This window comes from Chroicocephalus ridibundus, chromosome 3, assembly GCF_963924245.1.
Source record: "Chroicocephalus ridibundus chromosome 3, bChrRid1.1, whole genome shotgun sequence".
NCBI classification, from domain to species: Eukaryota; Metazoa; Chordata; class Aves; order Charadriiformes; family Laridae; genus Chroicocephalus; species Chroicocephalus ridibundus.
The window spans coordinates 80,992,356-81,011,789 of NC_086286.1; the positions used below are offsets into that span (position 1 = coordinate 80,992,356).

Below are 19,434 nucleotides of genomic sequence, written 5' to 3' on the forward strand. Positions count from 1 at the left end.
TGTGAGCAGTTCTGTTCCCAGCTCATTGACAGCTATAGAATGAGCAAAAAGCAGCACAGTCTGTAGTCAGGGTCAACATCAACTTAAAAAGAAATTTTCCCAATTGGGGCTATCTTTTCAAATAATGCCGTCTTCCCTACTACTTCCAAAGCACAGGCTTAAGTATTTACTGAGTTGGGCCCTGAAAATGTATGTACATTTTGTTTATTCTTGTCTACTTGAAAGTAGTATATTAGTATAGTAGTAAGAAATCAAACAGCAAGAGAGAAATTTGAATTAAGGTAGAAGATGCTAGCTATATTAGGAAGATTTTTAGAAACAAAAATGACGTTTTGTAAATTATTTACTGAAATGCTTTTAACATACACTCTACCGAAGTTATGCGTAATCTCTATTAAATTGAAAAAAGTTCACAATTCTTTCTTGCTTCTAAATTCCTTCAGATATGGGGAATCATTCCTACAGGTAAGACTCCAGTATGATCATTAAGGATGTCAGTACACCATAGCAAAGGCCTGAATATATGCTGGTACTTTACTGTAAATGAGACCGAGCTTTTCCCTGGGTGAAAGAGGGTGTAATACTCAGAAAACACAAGGCCTGAGAAGAGGCTGTTTAAAGAAAAATTTCTTTTCCCATTAAAGAGAAATAATCCACATTCCGAAAACAGTGTATGTACTTAAGAAACCCATCTGCTACGCAGGGACAGCTTTACTGTACATAAGGCTGCATAAAAACGACACCTTCCTACTCACTTCATCTGTTCCTTGTACATTTTCAGAATTGCATCTACTTACTTTAGCATCAAATTTGGATTTGTTATTATAAACACTATGAAAAATTTGGGGCCTATCGCTTCTTAACTGTACGTGCATACAAACAGATACCAAAGACAACTTGATTCAGGCTCTACTCTGTTCTTAATAAAAGCTCGCAATGAAGAAAATTAGGCTTAGCTACCGCTTAGTTGTGTCACTGCCACCAGGTTCCCAGCTCCTGCATTAGCACAAAAATTTGTATGCACTTGAAGCATGGGAATAACCCTACCAGAAGACACGTCTGATGGACAGGAAGCACATATTTTTGTGTGTTTTGTTGATTTGTACACCTAACTGCAAAGCCCAGTTCCCGCTGGCACCCGAGCGAGCAGACTGAAACACTACATGGTTGTGGCAAGTTCACCAGCAATGTGGCATCTGAAATGAGCCCTTGCTTTCCAGTTGCCTTGTGATGAATTTGGTAGCTAAATTGTGTGTAACCAGAAAACAGCCTTTCAAATGAACGAGGAATTCCCTGTATCACCACCCAGCACACAACAGTGTGCCTGGGTACCCCAAAATCACTCTACCTGACCTCGGTCTCAGGGGCAGCGCAGCTGGTAAGGGATCAAATTAAGCTTTGTAGCCTACATCTAACTATGGGCACTTGGCTTTGCAAATTAAACAATGTTCTCTACATTTAAAATTTGGAATGGGATTTCCTCCATGTCTTCTGAAAGACAAAATCTTTTATTCTAATATTAAACAAATTGTTATGCACAACCGTAACCATTTCTACACCTAGTTCCAACATTCAAGTAATGATCCTTCGGCTGGGCATCCTGGATGCTGACTGTTTGAGCTGCGGAAATAGACAGGAAGAGAAACCCATTATCTTTTGAGGAAGGCAACTCCCGCTGCTGTGAGCTGGATATGGGGGTAGAAGCTAGGCTGGCCAGGGCTTGCTGTCTTCTGAGAGCCGAGGCTTTCCTGCTTGTGTTCTCACGCTGGGGCCCTTATTCTACCACAGCTCTATACCTGGCATTTCCAGAAGACTGAAGTTTAGCTACACCCGAGGCTGGAGATGAAATTGTGCCAAATAGTGTATGGTCCACAGATACTGGGTACTACACACACCAGCCAGTGGCAGTTGTTTTGTCTCTCCTCCCTTAAGCCACCTTCCTCTCATCTTTTGGTGAAGAAAATACGTGGTGTCGGAGATCTGACTCTGTTCTCACCCGGCTGGACGGACCAAGTCCTGGAAGCACACCGTGCGTTTGGTATGCAGGAAGGCTGCGGTTCTGAGCTCCCTTTAACAAAGATGGATGATATAGGTATTTTAACAAGGGCTGTCTAATGAATATACGCAGTAACACTTTTCAGCAGCTTCTAACTTGGACTTCGATGGGTCTGCAGAAAGACAAGGAAAGATTAACCCTAGAGATCCACTTCCAAGCCAGCTTTCAAGCCTCTGATCCACAGCACTGAGTGGCAGCTGTTTTTAAGCGTTACCTATTTTTTAACCCTATTAATACAGCCCTCTAAGTTTTATTCCACACTTGGAAAAACCTGAACTGTTGCTAAACCTTCCAAAAAGTTGTCAGCCTGAAAAAAGAGAGCAAGCATGGAAAACTTTGTCCCTAATGATTGCAGTCCAGCAAAGATTATAACCTTCTTAAAGTACTGGAGTAGTGCAAAGTTCTCAGGCTTTTTGGTTTTTTGCCCCCCCCCCCCCTTTTTTTTTTTTTTTAAATCTAGCAGTGTTCTGCTGCTCCTGTTACGAGCAGTTCATGCGAGTCTGGTGGATTATTATGGCACAGTCAGCAGATATCAATAATGAGATCATGTAAGAAAGCACACCTCAGAATGGTGCTTATCCCCTTTCCTAGCCTACTGTCTTGTGTGCAAATTATTCACTACATACAACTCTGCACAAATAATCTCAAATTTTGCTTTAGGATCCAAGAGGAACTTGCATCCAGCAACTCAGGTACTTAACACATCATCTGTTTGTCTTTTGCATAGTAGGTGTTGATGTTGAAGAAATGCCTAGACCACTAATTGCCAGGGATGGAAAGCTATATCGCCCTATTTGTTACAATCTCTCCTTAAATACAGGCTCCTGTTGGAAAGAGGATAGTAGGCCAGAGGGACCTCATTTCACATGGCAGTTTTCATCTAACACAACAAAACTCAGGTGGCCTTTGCAGTCCATAAGACAAAGAGGGGTCTCAAACACCACTGGAAAGAGGAACCAAACACCCAACAGAATCGCTGTGAAGCAGCGAAAAAGCGAACAGCCAAGAAAATGCCCTACGCTTGAAAAATGGGAAAAGCAAGAATGAAAACTGGAAAGAAAGAAATTCTTACCATCTAAAACCAGGTGAAAGATAGGGAGAAGGAGGAGGAGGTGTTCATGTTTTAATTTCTGAAACACCACTATAATGAGTTAGACCATTTTGCAAGGCTGTATTTTTAAGAAGTACGTGAAAAGCCATGCAACTTCTGCATTACTTGTGTGCTAGCTTCCTCTTTAAAAAATAGCAGAATTGTGAACACAACCTATCCCGGAGAGGAGGAAAATTCAACCCTTTGACAGTGATGTGCCGACACCATTTTGTGCCAAAGGCTACACACAGCTCCCTGAACTTTTCATCCGCTTCTCTGGGTGGCTGGGCGCTCTTGCTTTGTCTGCCCCCCGTTTTGCACCACTGCTGCTCAGGACCTGCCCAAAGCGGGTCCCCGGGGCTGGCCGAGGGCAGGAGTGGACGTGTCCCCACAGCGTAGCTGTGTGCGGTGACCACCAGCCTGGCCCTGCCTCCCAGCTCTTGGGTGAAGGGACTCTAATGGGCTTTCCCCATTCGCCTCGGCCCCATCTCTCTGCTAAGCACAGTTTTAATGAGCTTTTCCCATTTCAGTACTAGTTTAGGGCTCTCCTTCACAGCCCATACCACCCCCATTATTCACGTCTCCTTCACAAAAATTTGCTCGGCTCAAGCCGTAGGAGGCTTTTCTATGAAAATTAAATTATACACTCGAGCGTGATTCAGTCCATAGAGATGGAACTGATACAATTTCAAGTTTGAAGTGACTTTGTATCATGTAACTTTTCTGTCCTAAACTAGCTCTCATACTCCTGCTAACTTTGATCCAAAAGCCCCCCACAGTACTCCATCGTGCCGTCATCTCTGCCTGCATCACACCTGTTCCACGGCTGTTTGTGCAGACCATGAGCTTTTAAAGACTTTTAAGATGTTATTATAGTCCAACTTTGGATCATCTGCAGCATGTCTTCAGATGTTAAATCCGTTTTCTGTCTGACTCAGACACAAACTAATTTTAAGTGACAGTTCATCAGGGAAGTATTTCATTTTTTAGTTACACTCCCCGCCCCTGCCCAAGTGGTTGTATTTCAACCCGTGGTTTAGGAATGTGTGTTTCTTCACTTGAAAATTATCCTTTTGGTCACGTGTAGGAGTCACTGGCAAACACCATTTATTACATCTTAAAAGAAAAATACGTTCTTTCTAGTTGTCTCTCCTCCGTAGATGTCTACGTTGGAGTGTTACATTGACGCTGCAGCCCATGGATAAATCCGTGGCTATTTCACTAGCTGTATTCCCAGAACATAATTCAGCATCACCATTTATCCAGTAGCAATGCTTCATTAAGCTCCCTCATTTCCAGCAGCTCCCGACTCTCTCCCTCACAGTTTACTTGCAGGGCTGCGCTATAAACCAAGTAAGTGAAACGTTTTGTGTCAAACTCAAAATTTCACAACACATTTATTACATGTTTAAATCCAAACCACTCACTGATACAGGTCACCCGTGCTAGAAAGCCTCCCTGTCACAAGTGTGATTTTAGCAGAGTGTACCATAGGACTGAAACGTCATAAACTAAAACCGGGAGATGGAGCTATACCCTTAATTATTTCTTCGTTGTCCTCTCCTTCTTGCTTAATTTTACTGCTTCCATTTTGGTGTAAATACTTCAAAACAAACAAACAAAAAAAGTTGTCGTCTTCCCCACACCCCTTGAAATGTTCCGCATGAAGCAAGTGCCAAGTTGAGCAGACACAGAACTACAGATACTCTGCTGAAAAAGTATCCATCTTTGAGCTTCTACTAGGAATATTTACAGATCCTGGATAATACCTCTAGGCCGCAAAGATAACTCTAGTTTCTAGTCCTGTGAGCATCATGCATCACCTTTGTTAATATTGTGCCAAAGGTGTGGGTCAAATTTATTTAAATGTACACTGCACTAAAGAATATTTCCCCAGCTATATACATTTATAAAACTAATATTAAATTTAAAAGTTACAACTGATAAAAAGGTCCTTTACCAGGTTTCATTTTAGGTCACTAGGAGTGGGGTTTGTTTGGTTTTGGTTTTTGTTTGTTTAGGTTTTTTTGCTTTGTTTTTGTTTTTTGGGTTTTTTTTTAAAGCATAATTTTTTTTCCTTTCTCCCTTTTCCCTCCTCCAAACCTCCATTCTGAGATGGTGGGCTAGGTTCTAATTTCATTTATTCTACTCTAAATCAAGTTTTCACAGACTTTTCTACAAGTTACCAAGCAGGTGATTACGGTCTGAATTTGAAGTTCTTTATCTTTTCTGCATCAGCTCCCTGTGGTCATTCCTGGAGAACAGCAGAACACGCTTTTGTGTCAGCTCACTGTCAAAGTTGAGCAAACCACATTGTGTTCGGCACGTGTTAGGAGCTCCTATAAAGGCAGCCACAACCTGCCGCAGGGTAACACTTCGCAAATTCATCCCCTGGCTTACTTAGGTAGCGACCAGCCCCCCGAGCTGCCACTGTGCATCTTTGCCATAAAACATCACGTCTGAACCCAGCACTTCTCAGATGCAAATAATCCCAGCTGAGTCTCATTTAGAAACCTCCCCTCTAGCCCAGATTACTCCAGACGCTGTGAAAAAAAATATATACACAGGACACAGAGGTATTACAATAACTTAAAGTAAGGTGTGGGAACCTAAAGCCTGCAGGCTGCTTATCGCCACAGCTTCACTTCACATGGACCACAAAAGACTTTCCCGTCCTAGCATGGCACGCGCTAGCATGCTGGCTAAGAAAGATGCCGAAGTGGCCAATATCACCGACAGCAATTGCAAAGCCTTCCCACCCCACGTTATAAAATTAACACAGCCCAAAGTAACGCTGAAGGGAAGATCGTTTCATAGCAAGGTCCCCACAGCAACAACACTCTGCAAATTACAGAGACTCCGAGTCTCTTGTGGAAGCACCAAAAAATCTACCAAAAAGCACCAATATTTGGTAACCTCAGCGTCATGTCCTCTCTGCACATATCGCTGCTTTTCTTTTCTTTTTCCCACCTTTGCTATCTCTAACTCTGATGGTCTTTCCTTCTGCCTTAAATCCCGCCTACGCCATAAATAGAGTCATGGGATTCATTCAAAAAGATGCAGCGAGGCTTGTCCCTCACACTGTTACACTGATAATGTAGAAAAGAGATAAACACAAGAACATGGAATTAGCTTTCCTAAATGGAGGCAGTTCTCAGTACAACAGCAATCTTTAAGAAATTTTCCACTACACATGTTGGAGATGCACTTTTTTTGCTGGCTAGGCGTTCAATCAAAACTAATTTTCCTTCAAGCAAAGACACTTCTCCTCACTGAGTGATAATGTCAATGTTGCTTCAGACATTTCAAATTTCACACTTTTTTTTTGGTGTCTTATAACTTAAGCATAAGAATTTTGAGACAGAAGTGGGTAGATGTTTTTGCCCACGTTTTCATATTCAAATTAATTCCATTTAATTTTGAATTTTTCCTTCTTTAAAGGCAAGTGAACATGAAAGAGTACATTGTCTTATGGATCACCCCTCTGCACTGTTTTTCAGGGTATATCTGTTCCAATTTTTTCTATGCTTTAGCTATGATAAAAACATCATTGAAAGTAGGATTCACCTCACCTAACTTCAGAGACTTGTAAAGGAAGTATCTACAGCATCGGAGCTAGGCTCCTTTTGTAGTCCCTGAAGAGAAACAGCCACAAGGCAAGATTCATCCCCAATATTTTAGGTGATTCCCTAGGATGAGATGAATTGCACTCTGAAGGTATTGCTTCCCCTGCGTTGACTAAACTGTGCACTATAGATACCTACATCTGGATATCTGGAGGTCCCTTCCAACCCTACGATTCTGCGTGATTCTGTGATTTGTTCAAATCCCTGTCTTCTTAAATACATTTTTTCCTCGTTTATTTACAGCCTGTTCATTTAAATTTCAAGTTTTTTTGAAGCAAGGACTGTTTTCCTTCATATGCAACAAACAAACAGGACAACAGTATCACGATCGCGTGACCGTGGCTTTTATTTGCTGCTGTAGTATGAAACATCAATAACACTGGTAGTACCCTAAACAGATTAGTAATTACAATCCATGGAAAACCAATGGTTTAAATAAGAACCATATTGGAAGCCCAGCTTAAAAAGGAAAAAAAAAAAGAAAAAAAAAAGAAAAAAAGATTTTTCACAGCCATTGCATGCACTACAACGCTGAAAGGCCAGATATGGCGAGCAATCAAAAAGAAAGCTTTGTCCGGCTTACAAAGTCTCTCCTTGTTGTAGTTATGGACTCTGATCTGTTACAGCAGCAATAAATTTTTTTCATGGCCTTTAGCTCTTACAAAGAAGGTGAAAGAGGGACAACTGTCATGTTGTGTCCAGTCCTTAATTAAAAAAAAAAAAAGAAAAAAAGAAAAAAAGGGGGGGGGAGGGGGAAGTCTTAACAGAGGTGGGGACAAGTGGAGTTCATCTGTAGCCAGCAAAGGCTTCTGATCCCCCATTTCTCGAGACTGGGCTATGCTGCCTTTCCAGGTGACCCCCTCCTTCCAGAACTACTCTCTGCTTCAGAATTTGCAATGGAAAAGAGCCACCCCTCAGTCAGGCCATACGTCAAATCCTGCAAGCAAAAAAAACTTGGCTGGTTGGACATTCCTACTAGGATCCTTCACAAACTATGTATTTCCCTTGATCTCAGTCATTACCGCTACTGGGCTGGGAATACTATGAGAAAAAAAGGGAGATTCACCTAAATACAAAAGCTTTTTGGCAGAAAGGCTGTGCTTAGGGAACTAGGGGCAGGTGACTTCGTAGTGAAGAGGGCTGCAGAACTTCTTCAAGCCATCAGGGGCAGAAAGTAAATTAAAACAGCGCAAGTCAGACTGCTGCACTTGTGTATAAAGAAGTGCAGCTCTCGAGACTAAGCTGGATTTTGTAAAATATCATTACAACAGTTCTTCAGACCACCAGGCATTAAGACCTTTGGAAAGACCTTATACTCTGTTCACTAAGTAAAAATATAATTAATCAAATTACGTACATCTCAACCCTGGCTCTGCCACCTATACTTTCTTCTGTACAAAACTACTGATGCAAAGTTTAAAACCCCACTGCACACAATAGTCTCTTCAGCATGCACAATTCTCACCTAAACATGGCGTCATTTCACCTGTATTCAGACTGACCTCTCTTCTCAGTCTAATAGCAATATTTTCAAAATAATATTACATTCCTTTGCAGGCTCCCTCTAACTCAATAAAACCTTCTCAAGTACAACCAATCAAGTGGGTGATTTATGTAGTTGTATAGACACAGCTTAATAAGTTTAATCAAATTACTGGGCTACATGTAAAAAGCCAAATTTACATAGACGGGTTTCCTTTTACAAATGAATAAATGTTGAAAACATAATTTCAAGAAAAACTTGCAAAGGAAAAAAAAGGGGGGAATAGCAAAGTAAGGTAATTACCTATCTCCCTTTGGTTTTCTTTTTTGTACTGTCTTCCCTTTGGGTCGTCTTTCACTTCCTAAGCAGGGGCTCCCACCAGGGCCTGTTACCCGTATTGATTCAAGGCCTTTGGAAGATTTCTTAAAAGTAAATTCCACTGGTTCTCCTTCTTTTAGGCTTCTAAATCCTTCCATGTAAAGCTTGCTCTGTAAATAGGAAAAATACTCTTGGTTACCATTGCCTTAAAAACAGTATTTACATTCATAATCAACAGGACAAACATCCTGCCTACTATCCTAGAATACATACAGGTTGAATAACAGTTTCCTCTGCGTGAGCTATAGCAGATGATACTACAAATTATAGTCTTGGATACACTGAAAACACTAAACAAGTGACAAGAAGCTATTTTCAGTACCAGCAAAACTGAAACAATATTTTCCTTTTCTGTGATGAATGCTATAGATGTAAGAAGCAGAAAAAATGCTGTATTCTTAAAACCCCTGTCTAACAGGCATCAGAAACTGAAAAGGCTTATTTAACAAAATGGGAAGTTCACTTCAGAGCCCTTGGTTTATGATCAAAATTATCATAATTCACATTCCTTATATCTGGGACAGGGCTCTGCTGCTCTTAAAATTAATCAAAGATACAATGCGCATGAGAGGCAAGAGGAAGGCACTCTGAACAAAGCCCACTGGAATGGGCAATTCAAATATACCTAGTGAGCTGCTAAATTTGTGTTCACTAGCCCAAAAATCTTGCCTAGATAGCATAATTTAGGAATGGATTTGTATTTTCATTCACAGAAAAGGAAATTATTACCATCAGGGCAAGTAAAATAAATACTGTTAAGTCTTTTGATATTACACTGTAGCAGCAAAATCTTGGACAAGCTGAAGTCAAGAATAGCTCACCATTGATTCTGATGCAATGAAAATTTCTATCTCAAATCCTAATGAATTATGTACAATAGTAAGGCTACATCCCGGGACAAATGTGATGAATCAAACTCTTAAATAAAATTATCATCAAGTTATGTGAGACATTTTTTGGGGGGGAAAAAGATGAAATGGTAGACACTGGTTACACTAAATGTTTATTTTAGAAGTTACACACGACATGAATTGGACTCACAGAGAATATTATAAAATCCGTCAATTTCCAAACACTTGTAGCTTTTGCAGGAAAGTTATGAAACCTGTTTTCTTCCTTTGCTCATGAACTCTTCATAGCAAAGAGAAAAACGTATCCTGACTGATTCTTACTCCGTTCTCCAGCATTCACTTGGCCGAACCTTGGAGTCAAGAAGGGAATCATCACTGCAGGTGTCATCCCACTCAGTCACACGTCAAAAAGAGCCGAGCAACCATCTACTGCCCCACAAGTGCAACTCGGGAACGTGTTCAAGTCAGATGGCAACCCCTGACACGGGCTCCCTGTATTCATGTCATGGGTATGGCAGGTCTGCAGCACCAAGGCACTATTTTAGCAGAGCACAAGAACTGACACCTACAGAGTTCATAGTTCATACACAACGAGTAAGCTGGTCTCTTCACAAGGATGCATAGAGGACAGGACAGGAGGCAACAGGCCCAAGCTGCTTCAGGGAAAACTCCATCAAACCTAAGTTGCTCACTATGAGGAGAATTAAACAGAGAAGCCCAGAGAAGTAGTATAGTTCCCTTTGCTGGAAATGGCTAAGACTCAGCTTAATAAGGCCCCGAATAACCTAATCCAAGGCCCTGCTTTCAGCAAAAGGCCGGACCAGATGATCTCAAGAGGTGCCTTCCAACCTAGACTTTTCTGTGATTCAGATACCTCAACCCGGAGCTGAATCACACCCAGCAGCGACACCGGAAAACAGGATTCCAGTGCCTAATGCTGCAGCAGTTACCTCAGGGAACCTGTGTCACTTCTCCCTATCTTTCTAAAGAGGGACACAGCTGCAAACACCACCTCCCACAGCACTAATAGGCTAAGTTAAAAATTATAAAATAACTGGGAAAATTTATTTTAATGAAGCCATGTGGAAGGACACACACCTTTGCTTACAAAAACCCCAAGTACCAGACCAGCTGAGTTCTCACAGCCTACCCTCCAGCAACTATTCGTAACGCAACAAGACGCTACCAATGCCAGTCTGACTAAGGGACTTAATTGCTTATAGTTTTTCCTGCAGTCAAAGGTAAGCAAGAACACAGGTCTGCTGTTTAGGATGAAGGCTAGTTTTGCTTATCCAGTTGTGCATGTGACTTTTCCACCAAATGTTGTAATAGTGTGAAGAATGAGACAAATAGTTGACTTAAGTGTGAAGTTGATCTCTGTTTAAAAAGGAGGGTGGGTGGTACGGGGAGGGGTCACATATGAAAGAAGTGATATATATAATATCTGTTCCCTAAATCATAAATTTGGCTGGTTTTTGAAATGAAAATATAAGGTATGAAACAGGAAACGTGCAAATTTTCTGACTAATACAACTGGAAGGCAGTAATTCTACATAAACCAACAAAACAAACCACCCAGGAAGACCATATTATTATTTCAAGCAAGCCCTTCACTTTGAAATGTCTGTAAAGCAATAAGGGGATCTTCGTCACAATGAAGAAACATCCAAATTCAGAAGATTCCCGAAAAAGACACCACTACTTATCAACCAAAACAGAGACTCTGCCTGTGGCGTGAATCCCTCCCTAGGTCCACCCACACCTCTTCAGTCTTCGGCAGCCACCAGGAAAAATCTGGTGAAAAGGAAAGAACTGAACCAACATGTATTTTGTCCCAAACTAAAATATATAGTTAAATGTTCCAAAACCAGACAAATCAGGCAACACAGATAGGTGCTAAGCACAAGCGGAATCTCAAGCAGATAAACATAAGCTCTTATTTCTCAGTAATACTGAACATGGCATGGATGCTTTTGTCTTTTTGTTTAATTACAACTTAATGAAGATATAGTTAAGTCTCAGCAAGACTTACACGTTTTTCCTTTCTGAGTTTCACTATTATAAAATAAATGCCAAAGGCTGACATCTGATATGCATGTAACTTTATGTCTTCTACTTTACTTCAAAAAAATGAAGTACTTATTTAAAACACAACCTGAAACAGGGCACTATTAGTACTCTAAAATGTTTTTATTTTTCTCATTTCACTTTTAGCAACGGAACTTTTATTTCCAAACAAAGCACTATATTTACAAAAGAGATTTTTTAATATATTTAAAAGCCAAAGTAATGGAACTATGCTTTCATAAATCACATATTATGCAAGACTACATTTTTTTGTATGGTTGTTTTTTCAAGCACTTTTAAGAACAGAAAATGTTGAAAAAAAACACTCAAAATGACTTACACAGTACTCTCCCTGAACACACCTCAATGGCTTTTCAATGTTAGAGATGGATTTGGTGCCGTCTGACTTATTGCATAAATGTACACTACTATGCCATAGCCAGCTCATGCAGAGATTCTCTGAGGGTACAATAACAATTCAAAGCCATAGTGGAAAAAGTGACATTTGGAAACCAGCAAAACAAATCTAAAACCTGAATTCCTCTTAAGTTGCCTAAAGAGTTGGACAAAAAATGTCTGTAAAGTTGATAATTTAACGTTGGGAGACCTAGCTCAGTATTTTCCTCACATTACTTATACAAATAAACCCCACACAATTAAAAGCAGCCAGAGTTTCAAGTCAGTGAACCATTTCTAGAGCCCTGAATGGGGTGTATGGGCACACCGCCAATGAACAAAGGGAAAAAACTTAAAAGCAACATGCTTTTCCTCCTTTCTCTCTCTTTCAGCTGTCAGAGACTTTGCTGTTATTTCTGCCAGCAGTCAATACACTGATTTCAGACTAGAGCTTTTTTATCTTTTTTTTTTAACTTGACAGTGCCATTTCTTTCTTTCTTTTTTTTTTTTTTTTTTTAAATAGGTATCCTATTATTTCTTGATATTTTAACCTACAACGCAAAGTCTCACACGTCTCTGTCGTAAGCAATGGCCTGGTCCAAAATGCTGGCAATTTCATCAGAGTATTAGCAACAACAAAAAATGAAAGTGGAAAAATTCATGGTTATAAGTTCTTGGAAAGCAAGAAGCGAATAATCAAAAGTTATGAAATGAAAATCAAAACGTAACAAATATAAACTGTATTATCGAGACAGCTCCAAAGACAAGTACTGTTTCTTTGGCAGTGTCAGGGAGTGCTTACAACTCTCACCGGCCTCTACAAAAGAAAGGAAGTTTGGAATTAAGGCTCATTACAGGGGCCTCCAATCCATGTGCATTACTTTTATTAAGGTGTGGGGAGGGAAGGGAGAACAGGGTCCCAGTAAGTGCCTCCTCACAACAACTTTGCCATTTCTAGTCAGGGTTGCGAACAGCTGCTGTTGCAGACATTAAATTCTTTGGGGGGGAGAGAGAAGTTTTTCAGTGGCATTCTGCTTAGGATCGTTTATTTTCTGCATCTCTTACTTCTGCCCCTTTTTATCTAGTGATTGATTGATTGCTCGGTACAATGACCAGATGCCACCAGTATGCCGGGTTTCCCAAAGTAGGAAAACGGTTTTCCCTCCAAAATTATCTACAATTAAATCCAGACATGGAGGAAAGCGTATCCTGAAGCCCAACTGCACTGAAGATTCTAAAAAGTTCTCTCCAAAACAACCTCGTACAGTTCCGTCAAGAACCAGCAACCTTTGAGTAAAGCTAGAGTACAGAGTAAGAGGACACAGAAGTCAAATGATTTACACTGGATCTACACTAGCGCTCTTACCTGCATTAAGTCAAAAATCAGAATTTAACTGTTGTTCACTGCAAAAGTTAGGGGAAGCACTGCAAAATAGTATCAGTTGCATGGTGGAAGTCCTGCTGCAAGGACTTTTGCTATCCACCAAAAGTTCATTTTAGGAGGTTTGTGAAGACCATGTATTTTTGCAGGCAGAATGCTAAAACAAACAAAAAATCCCCTACACTGAACAACAACCCCTCTGAGCGCAACACGTAGCTCTGCTGCACTAACACAGAATTCCAAGGCCAGGCACCCACAAGACAACTCGCCATTGCTCCTGCTGACCTCAAGGGCTTCTTCCTGCTCCTAGAGGCTTATCTCGCACCAAATCTGGCACTTCTCAGTCCTCCCCATAAGCCAATTTAACTCACTAATCTGACAGGAAACAAACTCAGTTTAAAAGGGGGGGGGAGGGGGGGAGGATAAGAGGAAGAGGAAACAGGGATAGATTTTTGTTTTTTCAGTGAGCTAAATCTGTTCGCTGAAAGGTTCAATGAGCTCCAGGACATACACAGTGGAAGTGGCAATTTTTGAGATGAGACTACATTCCTTAATATTTTATGTAAAAAAGAAAAATCTATAGTATTACAAATATGTTTTTAAAGCTCAACATAACCACGTACACTACAGGTATACTATGGTTATTAGGGTGAGCTATTACAAGTAACTTTACAGCAGGGAAAGAACAGATACGTAGGCAGTTACTGCAATGCATAAACTGCCATTTCACATCCTTATTTATTTGGCATTTGTTTCTGTCTTGAATTTCCACCTCAACTGCAGTCATATTCATAACCTTGTTTCCATTCATCATCCCGTCGCTGTGCCCACACTGTTACTTTTCTTACTGAGAAGCGTGCAATGGTATTTATTTAGCTTCTGAACAAAAGGCTCTAATTCAAAACCACCCGCCCTATACAATGGAAGAATTTATTCCTTCTCAATTTATTTATGTCTGAAGAAACTAACTACTTTAACCCTTAAAAACTTTAAGTAAATTCTAACTCAGTTTAATACTTCAGCTCTTTTTCCACCTCAACTTCCAAGAAGCGACTTCCTTTGATAATCTGTCCTCCTCCTTTCTTTTGCATTATCTTTTCTTTACCAATATCCCTTCCAGGAGAAGGTTCTCTGCTAAAAGCATTAGGTAATTTCCCACAATTCTCCTTTTCCTTTACTCGGGATTCAAGTTGAACCCTTTCTCCATTTAAGCCTCCAGTACTTCAGCTCACCTATGTTCTCTAACCAGTTTTCCTAATTTAACAAATGTTTGCCTTAAAAAAAAAGTTATTGACTTCTTATAATTCCATTTAACTTAAACCAAATTAACCCAGTTCGCGTTTTGTCTTCATTTTTTTAAACAATCAGGTTTTCTATAAGGTCAGCAGTTCCTTCCAAGGTCCAAAATAACACAACTTCTATTCTGAATTACTCTTTTGATAAGAAAAATATTGAGTGTCATGTAGAGAAATATCACATCATTATAATATCATTTGTGCTTAATTATAGATCTATCTTACCTCTAACGTTACTATTCCTACTAGCATTCCTCTCCCATAATATTATTATTACACTGCCTGCATATAAATCCTAAGCTATAGGTCTACAACAGGTCTTTGATAATTCCTTCCTAAAATGATTTTGGCCAAACAGATTCTACTGTGTCCATTCTACTGTTTGCTTCTTTACATCATGCTACTTTGTTCACGACACTTCACTAATTTTCTGCATAATTTTCAGTATTTGTGTTCAGACTGTGAATGCTATTTGACTGTGTTTCTGCTGCCTCTCTATCTGGTTACGCGTTCAGCACCAGCTGTTCTAGTTTTGCATACTAATGAAAAGAGCCTGGATAATAAACATCTCATTTGCTTTTCCTCCCTGACCTCAGCCTCTTTTCTCGCGATAGTAAGTATATTTTTTTGTTAGTGTAGCACCTACACAACTAGTATTCTACTACTAATTTTCACCCTTTGCTCCTTGGCATAGACCATTTGTGTTACTGCATGTGCAATTCTCATTTACCCAATTTTCCTTCTTCTGTGCTTTAATACCAGGCGTGAAAATCAAGCCAACCTCTTCTCCCATTTCTTGGTTTAACTATTTTCTTATCATCATGCTAGGCACAAGACAAAGTTTTAGGGCTCAGTTCAGTCAATTCAAAGGGACGGTTCCTCTTCCCCCACCTCAGTCTCACATTGACTCAGGAAGAAAACCGTTTACCTCTTCTTGGTAATGTCAGGTTTTCTGCTATGTTTTTGCTCCCTGAATCAGTTCTACACAGAGTCAAAAAGCCACCAGCACACCTCAAAAGAAGCCACATGAGTGTGCAGCCATGGGAGGTAAGGCTGTCCTGTGCAGCACCTTGCCAACTTAGACTGCCTCAGGGATCTCCTCAAACCACGCCAGGGGTTAATCCCAGACAGTTTATAATAACCTCTGAAGTCCACCCGTTGAGAAGCATGATCTTCTCTTCTCCCAGTGGTCAAACGCCTCCAAGTTCCCTCCTCACAAGTGCTCCCTCACTACCAGCTGCCCACACTGCCTTTGGGATCCCCACAGATCCCCCCAGGATGGGTGCCCTTCCCTTCCTTCACTTACCAACGAGCTATTCCACTCTCGGGTGAGCGCAATCACTTCACGCAGCTGAAACCACCCCATTTTCTGTTACAAACACTTTTGTCTGCTGTAAGGCAGTTTTTCAGAAGCCCAAAGGCTCTTTCTACAAAAATTGGGAACAAACAGACATGACCTTTTATGCAATCATTAAATCACGAAGATTATCCTCTTTCTATTTTCACTGGGAGGAGGCACTATTTTTTTTCCCTTTTTTCTTCTTTCATGAGCCAAGGGCCTGAGGTGCAGATGAACAGGCTCTCTGAGGCACCTTGACATTCAGTTTATTTCAGTGAAACATCAAGTGCAAAACTTCCCAATGGGGGAGAAAACCAGCATGGCTAGGCTGTGGGCATGGTGTACCTCTTCCACTGAAAAATTAAGGACAACAGTGAGCTTCGTACTTTTGTAGCGTCCACCTAGGCTGAGTATTTTTCAAGTCTCCTTTCTGTTAAAAAGCCAAACCTCCCAGGCAGAGGTCAACATAAGCCATTCTTGCAGCTTTTCTTCTATTACCAGGAAAAAGTTGCCACACAGAGCAACCCCACACAGACCTCCTTCCAACCCCCTTTTCTGACAAACAAACAAACAAACAAAAAAAGAAGAAAGAAAAAAAAAGAAAGAATGGGCCACCAGAAAATGCATGAATGCCAGAGTCCAGTTCTCTCATTTCTTCCACAAGGAATAGAAATGCACTGAAACCTGCACGAAAAACGTGGCTGAGCTCTCTCCTGCCTGGCATCTCTGCCGTGAGTTTAATGGCGAGGCCAGAACACAGTACAGCTACGATTCACTCATTCTGAAAAACAGACTGAGCATACTAGAACACAGTTCTCCCCTAACAAATCTAAACATCAGCCGATTTCAATGTAGATTGTCCCATAAACACAGGTGGAAGCACAAGAGCACAGGAAGGAGCAATGTACAACCCACACAGTTTGCTGCACTTTTCAAGTACTGAAAATGTACTCCGTAGAAAGCACAGACTCCGTGGTACAGTTATTTCACCTAAAATTAAACCACAGTTTCCTCCAGATTTACTACACCTTTCTGGTGTCGTTAACCACATTTTCAGAAACAACTGCAGCACCTCTATTTTCCATGCCTGCCCTACGGTGTCTATAAGCTTTGTTTCTGTGCTCCTCTCTACACCCCCGTGGCATGGGAATGACAACCCCTGTGCCAGGGGATGTTTTAGCTATATATATAGCTTTCCTATCCGCTTCCCTCACCACCTCCTACTGTCCCAAGAGACTGCATATCATTAAAAAGAAATTAGGCCCAGATTGTGCTCTGCTAATTCAGGTGTAGCGGGATCTCTCTCTGCACGTGCACCTTTCCCTTCCCCTGCATAAAAGTGGCCTGAGAGCGCGCCACGTTTTCTTACTGCAGACCCTTAACATCCATCCCTGGGAAGCTGTCCTTACACTTTAAATTGGATACCAGTAGTGAAAAATAGTAGCAGGAAAAGTACTGAGAAAGCCGTTCATCCACCTTTTTGCATGCCAGCTTTACACGAGAAAAATAGAGTGGTTCACATCTCGCCAGTAAACAGAAGAACGGCTAACACCGTGGGCAACTACAGAAGCCACAGGCTGACACTGAAAAGAGGCGTTTCGTACAAATGATTCAGGAAGTCAGCGGTGCAGAGGGAGCCCTGAACCTGTTAAGATAGTTCAGCTCACCCTACTCTCACGGCAAAATATATCCCGGTTATACCGACCTGCCTCTTTCTTCCTGAAGCATGGTCTAACAGGTAGCTACCAACAACTCCGCAGATGACCAGGAGAACAGCAGGTTGGGGAGAGGGCAGCTGGGCTGCGTTGGTAGATACAGGCCAAGACATACCCAGGACAGAAAGGGTCTCGCTTGTGAGCGGTAAGTTGAGGTAGGACTGTAGGGTGGGAAGGATGGAGGTAGGAGGGAGGATGGTGGTTGGATTGTGCTGGAACACAGCAACTCGACTTTCTCAAGAGTCAGGGGACAGGGTGGTTGAAGGGCTGGCCCATGCCGAAAGACCAGGGGTGGTAGCCTGCAAGGAACAGGCTGGGGCAGTGGCCTGGCCACCGATTCAAGCTAAAACTGATCTGTGGAAAGGAAGTGGCTGACAGTTACAGTGGCTACAGGCTCTCAAAGCTGCAGAAGAGCCAACTCCCCTCTCTTCCCAGGCTCCGAAGGCACAGGAGCAGCTCAAGACCTGGAAGCAGAACCAGGGTTTATAGCCCAACCCTGACTTGAACTGTGCTAGCAGTCCACCCCTGCCACTACCTCCTTTTCTTTCTCCTTCTCCTCTGGTTGGTCCCAGCTACCTACAGGCTGGAGCCCAAAGAACTGTCTTCATACCACCACCTCTCCCAGACCCTGGGCTAAGAAACGGAGCCTGCCAGCCCAGAACAGTGCAACGACTGCAACCTCACGGGTCCTCACCTCAGAAATCCAAGATCCCTGCTGTGGAGGATGCTTTCTGAAAACTACCATCAGCTGCATTAGCACAAAGCCACTCCATGCTTCAATGACCTCTTCGAACTCTTCAGACAGAAGAAAGCTGTCTGCATGAAAGCTACTGCAAGCTGGGGAGCGAGGGAGTAAGTGAGCACGGATGATTATTTTAGCCAACTGGGAGTAACTATGCCCTAAGCAATCCCAAGATAAAAATCCATTATCTTGTAATCAGGAACCTCTCTTGAACTATTCTCAAGCTTTTGGGCAAACATTGTTTTTACTTTTATGGTACAGGTGTCATTGGTTCCCACCGAGGACTCGTGTTGCACTGAGCAAGGTCCTGCACAAGCGATACCGGAGGGCATGGCTTATCAACAAGCAGTACAACGCCATCGCTAAATCATTTGGAGGTCAGAACCTACACTTACGATTCATTTTAAATGCCAATATATAAGTAAAACACAGAAATGAAATACCGATTAGAGTATTTGTTTACTAAAATCAAAGTCACCATGCACACAAAAATAAGACAAGAATATCTGACAAAATTGGTGGGGTTCAAATGTTACTGTTGATAAAGAAGTGATAAATAGGCTGAAATTTTTATTGGGGCTGGTTTATTTTTAAGTTGTAGTTATTTTCACATTATCTATACTGTAAAAACAAAACATTTTTTCCTTTACTACAAAAGCAAAATTAAACAGCAGCATTTATACCATAGTAACAATTCATGACTTATGATTCAAGTTCTCTAGTGCTTCTATATTTTTAATCCTCCTTAGCTATTCTTGTACAGCAGATTATACATTTACAAATTTTTTCATTTTTTAAATCTAGTACTAGGTAATCTAGTATCCCATCAGTTCTACCGACTTATAGTCAGCTCTATCTAAATTAGATACAATTTTATCAGAATTACAAATATTTATTAGATATTTCAATAAAATAACACTTTTATCTTGGAGGAAGAATGAACACAAGGTTATTTATTGAACCTTTATCACCTTTTTGGAGGGAAGGGAGTGGCAGATCATCTAAATACATGACA

General features: G+C 41.2%; 1 protein-coding gene across 4 annotated transcripts in view; it reads right to left on the reverse strand.

Moving 5' to 3' along the window:
• Window positions 1-19,434, reverse strand: part of LIN28B (lin-28 homolog B) — a 96,377-nt gene that overhangs the window by 29,445 nt on the left and 47,498 nt on the right. For all 4 annotated transcript variants that reach the window (XM_063331109.1, XM_063331112.1, XM_063331111.1 and 1 more), the window contains one exon: window positions 8,559-8,743. In XM_063331109.1, the coding sequence (XP_063187179.1) occupies window positions 8,559-8,743 (185 nt within the window). The remainder of the gene's footprint in view (window positions 1-8,558; window positions 8,744-19,434) is intronic.